This window comes from Stegostoma tigrinum, chromosome 20, assembly GCF_030684315.1.
Source record: "Stegostoma tigrinum isolate sSteTig4 chromosome 20, sSteTig4.hap1, whole genome shotgun sequence".
In the NCBI taxonomy this organism is placed as follows: Eukaryota; Metazoa; Chordata; class Chondrichthyes; order Orectolobiformes; family Stegostomatidae; genus Stegostoma; species Stegostoma tigrinum.
The window spans coordinates 47,470,070-47,482,834 of NC_081373.1; the positions used below are offsets into that span (position 1 = coordinate 47,470,070).

General features: G+C 41.5%; 1 protein-coding gene across 3 annotated transcripts in view; it reads left to right on the forward strand.

Moving 5' to 3' along the window:
* Positions 1 to 12,765, forward strand: part of prkg1b (protein kinase cGMP-dependent 1b) — a 716,840-nt gene that overhangs the window by 603,388 nt on the left and 100,687 nt on the right. For all 3 annotated transcript variants that reach the window (XM_059653149.1, XM_059653147.1, XM_059653148.1), the window contains exon 9: positions 1,194 to 1,268. In XM_059653149.1, the coding sequence (XP_059509132.1) occupies positions 1,194 to 1,268 (75 nt within the window). The remainder of the gene's footprint in view (positions 1 to 1,193; positions 1,269 to 12,765) is intronic.

The following is a 12,765-nucleotide window of genomic DNA, read 5'->3' on the forward strand; positions in this document are numbered from 1 at the left end:
CTTGCTACGTTTGCGATAATGTGGTCACTCCTCAGTTATGATGAGACAAAGTCTCAAATTAGTTGCATGGTGCCATTCATTGTGAACCTCTGTATTCTTTCCTGTCACGTGGTGGTTTCTCAGTGTGCCATTTAAATCCATTTAGCAGGGCATTAACTTCAACTTGGGCATTGTCTGAGACTGCTGAGGCTTTTGGATCCTCATATCCCCAAACCAAATGGGGCACATTGTTACCTTATTTGCAGTTTTCTTTTCCTTTTTAACAATTAAGTGGAGTCTTACCATTTCTGTGATTCCTCCAAGGAGATCTGGTAACATGGTAACTGGCTCTCAGTCCTTCCTTCCCTCTTCTTGTTCAATATGTATCCCTCAACAGCATTTATTGCTTCATCCCCTGTCTTTATCCCCAGGTAAATAATTGTTGACATTACATTAGTTTATAAGTTCTTGACTTTACTTCAGTCCACTAGGACATCCCCATGTCTGTAGGATCTTTCATTAGGTTGGTTGATGGTACACGTACAGACACAAAACCTGAGAAGCCGTAGGACAACGTATTTTTCATTTTTAAAATAATAAGTATTTGCTAAAATGAATTCTAAAGAAATTCAGGTTGAATATATTATATGCATGTGTGTCTGAGAGCATTTGGCCAGTAAATGCTACAGGAAAAGGGTATTATGTTCGTGCTACTGAATCAGCCCAGATTGACTTGTATTCTTAAATAAAACAACGAAATATGGATACTGTGGATCAGAAACAAAACCAGAAATTGTTGGAAAAACTCAGCAGGTCTAGCAGCAGCTGTAGAGAGAAAGCAGATTTAATGTTTCGAGGCTGGTGACTGTCCATCAGAACTGATAGCAGCTAGGAAAATGTGGTCTTTGTGCTGAAGACAAGGTTGGGAGGGGTTGGCATTGAGTAGATAGGTCAATACAGAGGCCTGAGAGTATGTGAGATGAAAGGGGTCAAGTTCATCTTCAGCATGAATACCACATTTTCTAAGCTGCTGTCAGTTCTGATGAAGAGCCACCAGACTGAGAATGTTAAGTTTCTTCCCATAGATGCTGTCAGATCTGCTGAGTTTTGCTGGTAGTTTCTGTTTTTTTTTTACTTATGTCCTTTTGTTCTTTTACTTTATATTGTTTGTTAAGCTTGTGGATTTGTTGAAAGCTGTGTTCTTACTGTTACAGTTCATTCAAGCACCTGATCGGAGGCCTGGAAGATGTTTCCAACAAAGCCTATGAAGATGCTGAAGCTAAAGCTAAGTATGTTAATCATGTATCTCCTTGAACTGTTATCTTTGTCAATCCTGCTGTCTGAAGCTGGTGGTTAAGCATCAAGTCTTTAGTCTGAAGAAAAATCAGTTTTGTTTCCATGTGAAGAGTTTGCAATGTTTCTCAGCGTAATGTGGATTTGACTGGAGAAATCATTTTATTTTAACTAATTCATGGGAAATGGGCATCTCTGGCAAGGCCAGCATTTATTTACCATCCCTAATTGCCCAGCAAGCAGTTAGGAGTCGACATCATTACTATGGGTTTAGAATCACATGTCGGCCAGGGCAGGTAAGGATGGCAGATTTCCTTCCCTGAAGAACATTAGTGAATCAGATGGGTATTTCTAACAATTGACACAAGTTTCATGGTCATCATTAGATCCTTAATTGGATTCAAATTCCACGATCTGCCATGGCAGGACCTGAACCCAGGTCCCCAGAACTTAAGCTGAGCTTCTGGATTGATAATGTAGCAATAATACCAGTAGGCCTATGCTTCCCATTAATATGTGCACATATTGAGAGTGAAAGCAAATGCCCAAAGGTCTGCAGAGTTACCATCTGGAAACAACCACTTTTAAAGGACCGACATAGTGTAAACCCCACTGAATTCATTATGCACTGTACACATAAGATCTCCCATTATAAAAGGAGGTCATTCAAACTGTTAATTGTGCACTGTATGCATAGGATCTCCCATTACAAAAGAAGGTCATTCAAACTGTTAATTGTGCACTGTGTGCATAGGATCTCCCATTATAAAAGGAGGTCATTCAAACTGTTAATTGTGCACTGTATGCATAGGATCTCCCATTACAAAAGAAGGTCATTCAAACTGTTAATTGTGCACTGTGTGCATAGGATCTCCCATTACAAAAGAAGGTCATTCAAACTGTTAATTGTGCACTGTACACATAGGATCTCCCATTATAAAACGAGGTCATTCAAACTGTTAATTGTGCACTGTATGCATAGGATCTCCCATTATAAAAGGAGGTCATTCAAACTGTTAATTGTGCACTGTATGCATAGGATCTCCCATTACAAAAGGAGGTCATTCAAACTGTTAATTGTGCACTGTACACATAGGATCTCCCATTACAAAAGGAGGTCATTCAAACTGTTAATTGTGCACTGTACACATAGGATCTCCCATTATAAAAGGAGGTTGTTCAAGCTGTTAATTGTGCACTGTATACATAGGATCTCCCATTACAAAAGGAGGTCATTCAAACTGTTAATTGTGCACTGTACACATAGGATCTCCCATTACAAAAGGAGGTCATTCAAACTGTTAATTGTGCACTGTATACTTAGGATCTCCCATTATAAAAGGAAGTCGTTCAAGCTGTTAATTGTGCACTGTATACATAGGATCTCCCATTACAAAAGGAAGTCATTCAAACTGTTAATTGTGCACTGTACACATAGGATCTCCCATTACAAAAGGAAGTCATTCAAACTGTTAATTGTGCACTGTATGCATAGGATCTCCCATTACAAAAGGAGGTCATTCAAACTGTTAATTGTGCACTGTATACATAGGATCTCCCATTATAAAAGGAAGTCGTTCAAGCTGTTAATTGAGCACTGTACACATAGGATCTCCCATTATAAAAGGTGGTCGTTCAAACCCATTATCCCTGTGCTGCTGTGCCCAACTGATTACACTTTACTGCTTTGTCCCCTATTACCCTGCAAATATTTTCCCTTAAAGAATATGCATTCAGTGCCCCCTTGGAAGATATTAATGAATCTGCTCCACTAACCGTTCAGGTATTTCCCTTCTTTTTGTTAGCTTTTGAGGTTTTTTTTTAGCATCAGCAATGGCTCATTTGCAACTGCAACTCCTTTCATGTTTAAGTACTGGAATTGGATTTGCCCATTCTGCCAGAAGAAGGAATTAGAGATGGATGGAGCTATTTGCGATCAATAAGTTATCCGAGTTACACTTTGAGAAGCTGATTAATTTTGTTTAGCTTTTCACATTTTAGTTTAACATGTTTCTGGTCAGCTGACTTTGCCCTTTGATGTTGTATTTGTGTGTGCAACCCAGGTTTTCCTGTCTCAAACTGTATAAGATGCCTGTGAATGAGCTTAGTCCACTCTTAGCCAGGCCGCAATGATATTTTTAAAATCAGTCGAACGGTCATATTGTATCAGAGATAATGGGAACTGCAGATGCTGGAGAATCCAAGATAACAAAGTGTGAAGCTGGATGAACAGAGCAGGCCAAGCAACATCTCAGGAGCACAAAAGCTGACGTTTCGGGCCTAGACCCTTCATCGGAGCACCTCTGATGAAGGGTCTAGGCCCGATACGTCAGCTTTTGTGCTCCTGAGATGCTGCTTGGCCTGCTGTGTTCATCCAACTTCACACTTTGTTATCTTGAACGTTCATACTGGTTAGTTCTGTCAGGACCTCCAAAAGTGCTATGAACAGTGGATTTGTTGCACAGAATATTTCATCAAGCACAAAGACTGTGGACAAAATGCCTTTGATACAGATTGTAACAGAGACATAGTTTAAGGTAATGATGCACAAAATATCTTGCAATGAGGCCAAAGCTCAACGCAGGACAGTTAGGATAGGGTTGATAAAGGTAAAATCAGCATTAACCCTTTTAAGTGTAAAGTCAAGGTCATTTCAAAGGGCGCTGGGTCTCCATCCTCCAAAACATTGCAGATGCCTGCTGGCCAATACACACACAAGGATGAGATGGCTCAGTTTTTGTTAGGTAAAGGAATTGAGCTGTATGGAGAAAAGACAGGTACATGGGGTTGAGGTACAGTTCAGTGCTCAGCTGATTGGATGACACAGCAGGATTGCTCCATTTCTTATGAGATTTGTCATCACCTAACTAACTGAATGCATTATCATTTTCTGTAGCATACCTGGAGTTGAGATTGTTTGGTTTGCACAGCTAATGTACTGCAGGTTATCTTTGCCAGCATTGAAGTTAATGTGATTTTAAATTAAGTTCACACAGCTCCATTACTTCAGAGATAGCAAGAGCTGGCGATGCTGGAGTCAGAGATAACAAAGTGTGGAGCTAGAAGAACACAGCAGGCCAGGCAGCATTGACGTTTTGGGTCTGAAGAAGAGTCCCAACCTGAAACGCCAACTTCCCTGCTTCTCTGATGCTGCTTGGCCTGCTGTGTTCCTCCAGGTCCAAACTGTGTTATCCAGTGCTTCAGGTTTTGTCCTGCAGTACCATTGTATCACTGTGAGTGGCACTGTTCCATTTCATTTCAGTCATAGCGCTGGCTGGTATAACAAGTTAACATTTACATAGTGCTCGAACATTGTAAAACGTCTGAAGGAGTACTGGTCGTGCAAGAGTTGACCATAATCCATGAGGAGATATCAGCAGAGTGGCTAATAGCTTGGTGAGACAGATAAGTTTTAAGGAGCATCTTAAGGAAGACGAGCGAGGTGGGGAGGTTTTGGGAGGGGATTCCAAAGTTGGAGCTGATGGATTTGAAGTTAAGGCACCGGGGTTGGAACAAAACAAATCAGAGATGCATATACGACCAGGATTGGAAGTTACTTCTCTCAGAAGGTTATAAGATGTCAGGAATAGAAGGGGGCAGCTATCTTCATCCACCTGTGCCAAGTGGTTGATTCTTCTCGGCCTCCTCTAGTGGACCCCGGCATCACAAATGCCAGTCTTCAACCAATTCAATTCACTCCATGTGATTTCAAGAAATGGTTGGAAGCATTAGATGCTGCAAAGGCTATGGGCCCTGACAACATTTTGGTAATGGTGCTGAAGACTTGTCACTCCCCTCGCCAAGCTTTTCCAGTACAGTTACAACACTGGCATCTACCTGACAATGTGGATAATTGCCCAGCTATGTCCTGTACACAAAAAGCTGGACAAATACAACCCAACCAATTACTGCCCCCAACAGTGCCCTCTTAATCATCAGTAAAGTGATGGAAGGTGTCAGTAACAGTGCTATCAAGCAGCACCTACTCAGCAATAACCTGTTCATTGATGCCCAGATTGGATTCTGCCAGGAACATTGCCCATGACATCCATGACACATTTGGCTGAGTGTGGCATCAAAGAGCCCAAGCATATGTCAAGTTAGTGTAAGTCAGAGTAAAACTCTTTGTTTGGAATCATATATGGCATAAAGGAAAATTGTTGTTATTGGATGTTAGTCATTTCTGTTCCAGAACATCTCTGCAGGAGTTCCTTAGGGTAGTGTCCGAGGCCCAAACATCTTTAGCTGCTTCATCAATGACTTTCCCTCCATCATTATATTAGTAGTGGGGCTGTTCCCTCATGATTGCACGATGTTGGCTACTATTGCGATTCCAGATACTGAAGTAGTCCATATCCAAATGGAACAAGACCAGGACAGTATCCACGTTTGAGCTGACCAGTAACATCCATGCCACGCAAGTGCCAGGCAAAGACCATCTCCAACAAGAGAGAATCTACAATCAGCCCTTAAGATGCATTTTCAGCGTTGTCACTTAATCCCACTCTATCAACATCCTGGAGGTCACCAACCACCAGAAACTGGACTGGAATAATTTTCTAAATACTGTGACTACATGGGCAGGTTCAGAGACTAGGAATGCACAAGCTAGTAATTGATTTTCCAAATCCTGTCCACCATTTATAAACCGCATCTCAGGAGCATGATGGGATATTCTCCACTTGCCTGGATGAGTGCAACATCAACAATTCCCAAGAATCTCAATAGCATCTTGGCCAAAGCATTCTCCTTAATTGGCAACACATCCACAAACATTTACACCCTCCACCTCTGACAATTGATAGCAGGAGAATGGGCTATCTACAGAATGCACTGCCGAAGTTCATCAAAGCCCCTTAAAGGCCAATTTATAAACACACGATCATTATCATCTGGAAGGATGAAGACAGCAGATACATGAGAACATCACCACTTGCATGATTTGAGTCACACAGCTCTCTAACTGACTTGGAAATGTTTTGCTATACTTCACTGTCGCTGAGTTGAAATCCTCAAACTCTCTCCTTAATGGCTACTTACAACAAATAGACTACAGCAGTTCAATAAGGCAGCTCATCCACCACCCTTAAAAGTGAAGTTAGGGATGGGCAATAAACGCCAGAAGCCCATATTCCATGCATGAACTAAGAAAGCCTAATCTATCTCACTCTATCTGTTTAATAATCCAGTCTGTCTCATTGTATCCATTTAACAGCCCAGACTGCCTCACTACCTGTTAAATTGTCTAGTTTGTTCACTGTATCTGCTTAATAGCCCAGTCTGCCTCACTTTCTGTTCAACAACCCAGTCTCTCTCACTGTATCTGTTTAACAACGCAATCTCTCTGGCCATATCTGCTAATAACCTACATGATGTCAATGTGTATCCAAATGTATATCTTATGTGCATGTAGTCCCTCGCTGAACTGCATCTGTTGTCTACTTACCCAGCGCTACATTATAATAATGATTTATCTGCACAGTATGAACTCTTAAATACCAGAAGCTATTCTCAATAAATGTAGATTTTGACCAGCCGGAGATGGCAACCTGCCTTAATGCTGTAGCGGAGTGGTTAACACTGAGAAATGTGTACAATGGTGGACTCAGTTAAGACAAGAGAATGAAATGAAGTAGTATTGAAACTCTGATACTGATTACAAGTTTATTATTTCTGTCTCAAATGGACTGACTCTGTAAATGTCTGGTATGGTGGTTTTTCCCTTTTGAGCCTTGGAGATTATCACTACCAACCTTTGGTCAAATCTGACGTGTAAGTTAGTGCTTACACTATGGTGTAACCCGGTAATAGCCAGGAATTACCACAATACCACTCCCATTTCACTTTAACTTCAACCCAAGTTATTATTCACCTTCTAGCTCCAAGAAAATTCTCAGCTCTCCCTTGTACCTCCCACCTCACAATATTCCTGACCTTTCTTGTGGTTTTCCATTTCCTACGCCTGGGATTTCTTGATATCCTCAATAGTAAGCTGATATCATGGGCTATTTTTGTGGCGTGTGGGCTCACACCTAATAAGAACTGGATGGAGACAGCCAAAAATAATTGCAGCTAATAGTTTAGCTGTTAATCATTCCCTTTTTGATGAATGGATGACTTGATTTGATTTGATTTGTTCTTGTCACATGTACCTGGATACAGTGAAAAGTTTTGTTTTGCATGCAGTACAGGCAGATCATACCAAGCAATGAACATAGGGTGATTGAACAGAGTGAGGAATACAAACGTATACCTGCAAAGAAGATGCATAAAAAGTAGGATGAACATTGGATGTGAAATTTGAGAGGCCTATTCAGAATTCCAATAACTGCAGGGAAGAAGCTGTTCTTGAACCTGTTGGTACATGTGTTTAAGCTTTTGTATCTTCTGCCCAATGGAAGAGGTTGGAAGAGATTACAGCTGGATTGGGAGGGGTCTCTGATGATGTTGGCTACTTTTCCAAGACAGCGAGAAGTGGAGGTGAAGTCCATGGATGGAATGTTAGCTTGTGTGATGGAATGGGCTGTGTTCATAACTGCCTGTAGTTTCTTACAGTCCTGGGCAGGGCAGTTGCTATACCAAGCCGTGATACACCCTGATAGAATGCTTTCTATGGTGTATCTGTAAATGTTGACAAGAGTCGTTACTTACAGGCCAAATTTCCTTAGCCTCCTGAGGAAGAAGAGGCATTGTTGTTCCTTCTTGACTATTGCATCAATGTGGGTGATCCAGGACAGGTTGTTGATGATTGTCACTCGTAGGAACTTGACCCTCTCCATCCTCCCCGCTTCAGCTCCATTGATGTAGATAGGACCTTGCTCTTCTCTTTGCTTCCTCGAGTCAATGATCAGCTCTTTAGTTTTGCTGACGTTGAGAGAGAGATAGCTATCTGTACAACATGCCAACAAGACTTTTCAGACGAATGTCTATCATGAATGATTTCTCAATGATACCTCACTCGGGTCAACAAATGTTTCTGCCATTGGGTCTTGAAATGCAAGGGACATGAAAGATTGCCTGCAGATTTGCCATCAAGAATTTAGCTTCTATTTGCAATGTTTAATGTGGCACATAAAGTAGCAGTTCTTGTATTGTTGGCAATAACTGTTGGGTAGCCTTGTGCCCACTTGCCCTTATTACCTGAAATATATATTTGGCTGTATTCATGAACAGATGCTGTCCAGCTGAAATGACCATGGTCAGTCATAATTGTTTAGAATCCCTACAGTGTGGAAACAAGCCATTCAGCCCAACAAATCCACACTAGCCCTCTGAGGTGCATTTTACCCAAACTCACCCCCCTTCCCTGTCCTATCCCTGCAACCCCCATGGTTAATCCACCTAACCTACATATCTTTGGACTGTAGGAGGAAACTAAAGCACCCAAAGGAAACCACCACAGACATGGGGAGAATGTGCAAGCTCCACACAGACAATGGCCCGAGGCTGGATTCGAACCTGCGTCCCTGGCGCTGTGGGGCAGCAGTGCTAACCACTGAGTGACCGTGCTGCCCTGTTCCCCCATTAATAATAATGATGATTATTATAATCCATTGCTGTTTGAGTGGCTGCAGACAAGAATAATGCAGTGGTTACACATAATGAGATGAAGTCTGGGCTGGAGCCATTGAAACGTGCTATTCCACTTTGATACATGTCCACGTTAGACTAATCTGGCGATGTGGATTCAGTCCGGCCACTGATAACTTCCTCCAGAATAACCTTTGCCAGCACCCTCCCAATTTTTCAATGTAGTTTTTTATTTGCAATTCTACTTTCAAGATGTGTCACAATTCTCCAAAATTAGAATTGTGCATTAGCTACCATTCAGAGCCACTGCCAGGATCTGGGGCACTGTATTGAAAACCAGAGACTGAATATTTTCAGCAACAATCAAGCTCTGCCACAAGGGTGAAAATTAAGGCCCAACCCTACATCAGCAGGTGCCAGGGCTATGGGATAATATTCCAATGGCAGAAGCCACTTCACAGTTCACTGCTGGGATTAATTGTTCACTTGAGGACGATGGCCCATCCCCGAAGCTGACTGCCCCAACAAAGGGCCAGCAGTTTAACAGCACCACTTACATGTGGTGGTCATTTCTGATGCTGCAAAAACAGAGTGGAGGCTAGCTCCATGCTGAGACACTCTGTAAGACCAGATACGTTTATTTTTAAGCAGCTAGGGCAAAGAGAAGGATCCCAACCATCAGGGTAGTAGATAGGTGGGGGTCATATTGTGGCAGAAATGCCGTTGGAGTAGAGAGACAGGAGATGAGGGGAGGGGGTGAGGTGGCATGACAGTTGCTGTTCCTTTTAGTGTAATTGGATCAAAATCATAGAATCCCTACTGTGTGGGAAAAAAGGCCAAACTTTCACAGTCACCATCAGACTCTTATTTCATAATTTACCATAGTGGGATTTGAAACCAGATCCTTAGAATGTGACCTTGCTCTCTGTATTAATAGTCAAGTGATAATACCACTAGGCCATTGCAAGAGTAGTGGTGATTGTCCTGTGGTCACACACTTTACTCGTTTTTCCACATCTTGTCTTGCATTTTCCTCTTGAGATCCTCGCCGTTTCAATTTCATGGAGCGAAATGATGAAGGAATGGAATACATGAGGTGCGTTCCTGTTTTTTTTTGTGTCTCCTTAAAGGATCCTCTTCCTAAAGGATGCTCCACCTGTAAACAGCCGCTGCCCCTCTAGGCTCTAACTCTTCCACCATCACCACTGAAAACTTGACAGTTCTACTGTTGGTGCATAACTCTGATTATGGGATCCTTAGCTGGATCTGGGGCCTTCCTATTTTGTTTTTCAAATAATGTGTTGGATCCTTTGTATCCATCTGAGCAGAGAAGCATCTCTCATAATGCAGTGGTCTCTCACTAATCCCTGAATCTTTCCCTACTCTTTGTCAACTGGCCAATCTCTACTTAAGTCTCTCAAACCAGTTGCACTGTAACTCTGGGCAGATACATGTCTTTGAGATGTCTTCCTCTTGAATCAAATGTGTCATGGACTTCACAAAATATGTTTTATGAAGAACAGTTTTGAAGAAGAATCACTGAACCGGAAATGTTAACTGCGCTTTCTCTCCACACATGTCGCCTATCTGCTGAGTTTTTCCAGCACTTTCTGCTTTTATATCTACCAGGAGTCTTCTGAAATTCAGAACCCTTTGTGTCCTTCCATTGCTGCCTTGCCTTCGTAATTCGACATACTCTGGATCCCTTGTGTCTCTCCCTTGCTCCTGCCAAAAGCATTCACAAAAGCAATGTTATCCCTTTGATCATGCTTTTCATCTCCTCTCATAATTCTTCTCATCAAGCTATTCAGCATAAATATCATTTTCTTTTCTTCTGTGCAGTCCCTTGAGGTTTTTTTTTACTGTGTTCAAAGAGCAGGGTAAATGCGAGATGGAAATTAAAGTTGAAAAGCTCAGGTAGATGCCGCACAATTTGAAGTTCCTCCTAGTGTGTGCAGTGTGATCTGACACATGGCAACACAAATCCCACAATAAACAGGTCAACACATCTGCCTCTCTACATCCAGTGAGGTTATGGTATTGGAGTTGGAGGGACAAGAGAGGCTACAGCTTATTGGAGGATCATGGTTTATTGGCCTGTAGTCTGCTGCTGGGACTGGCTATGGAGATCAGTTATCTATGCATCCCATTGCCTTGTGTGCACAGTTTAATTCCTAGAAAGGCCAATACCCATTTGTAGAGGATACTAACTAGTCACACACCTGTTGTGGAAATGTCCACAACTTCAATGTCACTGAGGTAAAGGAAGACTGATGAATTTACCAGGTGTATGTTGGATGCTTGTCTTTTAGAATGAAATCGATTTGTGTGGCTGCTGAAGATTTCTGACCAGGCAGCTTCATTGTGTAATTTCCCCATAGCCCCTGAGATTGAGCTGAGGCTGTGCTGTTTATAATGGGCCGAGCTGAATCTAAAGAGCAGTACACCTACCTGAATTACAGATGTTGGATTAGTATCGACATTGATTAGATCCACAGCAGGGGATAACTGCACTTCATTCCAAGTTTTAGTTCAAGCTGAGAATACCCAAGGCAGCTGTAATAGTCTGTCTGTAATAAACCACGGTTTTGGTAACAAATCTCAATAAAAATTACTAATCATATACTGTCTTCAAGGAGTGTTCTCCAAAAGTAAAACTACTCAGGGTTTTGCTGTTCAGTCCCATTTATTTTTCCTAAATCTCCTGCATAGGCTGCTCAATTCAAGATTCCTGGAGCAATGTGAGCTGACTGGCAATAAAACTACGTTAGCAGTGTGTAATAAAGAAGCAATTACAGATACAATTGAGTGTATTGAATCCCTTTAATGGTGAAGGAATGCAGTGAGAATGGCATCATGACTAGTCTTCACTTCAGTTAAATGTCCTAGTTCCACTGAATCAAGTGTAATTTTTCCAGATATTAAAGAAAGAGAGAGAGAGAGGAGGAGTGGCATTTAGATATATTCTGTCAGATTCTCATACCATCCAAACTGTTTTTCATCCAATGATATACTTTTTGCATCATGCAACCAAACAAATTGTTACATCGTGAAGACAGATAGCTGAACCAAATCAATCTTTCTACCTCTGCTTTCGCAGAGCAGTAAATTAAAACCTTCAAAGATTCTCAAATTTGGTGCCAATGGTTCCTAACCAGAGTTGTGAATAACTATCCTCAGACTCTGTGAATAATCAATTCTCAATTATTGGTTTGTTGCTTAAACCAGAGACTTAGCAATTTATTAACAATGCAATAATTTTAGTAGGGCAAAATTAAACAAGAAAAAATCTAATTGTATCTGTCTGAATTTGGTATCCTTTGTTTCCAGTCCCAGTAACACAAAGACAGACAGCCAAACACAGCCAAGGGATAAATAAAAGAAAATAAGAAAATTAGCCAGGTTTTTTTAAGCAGTTTTCATGATGCCTTATTCCACAGGCACAGATGATTGTTTCTTGGTTGATTTTTCTGAAGATGTTGATCATAAACAACTTTTTGCTTCGCTCAGTGAAATCTAGTGATATATGTAACTTACTTACTATTCTTGAGCTTCCCATAGCTGATAATGGGAAGTTAGACGAGGAGCTTTTAAAACATCATGCTGTTGTATCAAATGGTCAAACTCCTTCTCCCAGAAAACACAGTCCAAAACCCAGCTCAAAACACTGACCTCTCCCTGTCTGACTGACCATCTCCTTCACAAGGTCCCAGTTACCATTCAGCATCTGCCAATGAGTACAAGATCTTTCCCAGATTTGTTGGAACCAATTTCCAGGTACTGACCTTGTTAAGGGCAAACTTCTGCTATCTGTTTAAGCTTGTTGCTGTACCTCAGTGATGAGGCTTTTACAGAACCAAAACCAACGTGCAATTAATTTCCAGATCTCGCCTCAAACAAGCTTGTTTTCTCTTCCTTTTCTCAAACAAAAGCTGGTGCCCACAGTCCAAAAGTCATTTTCAG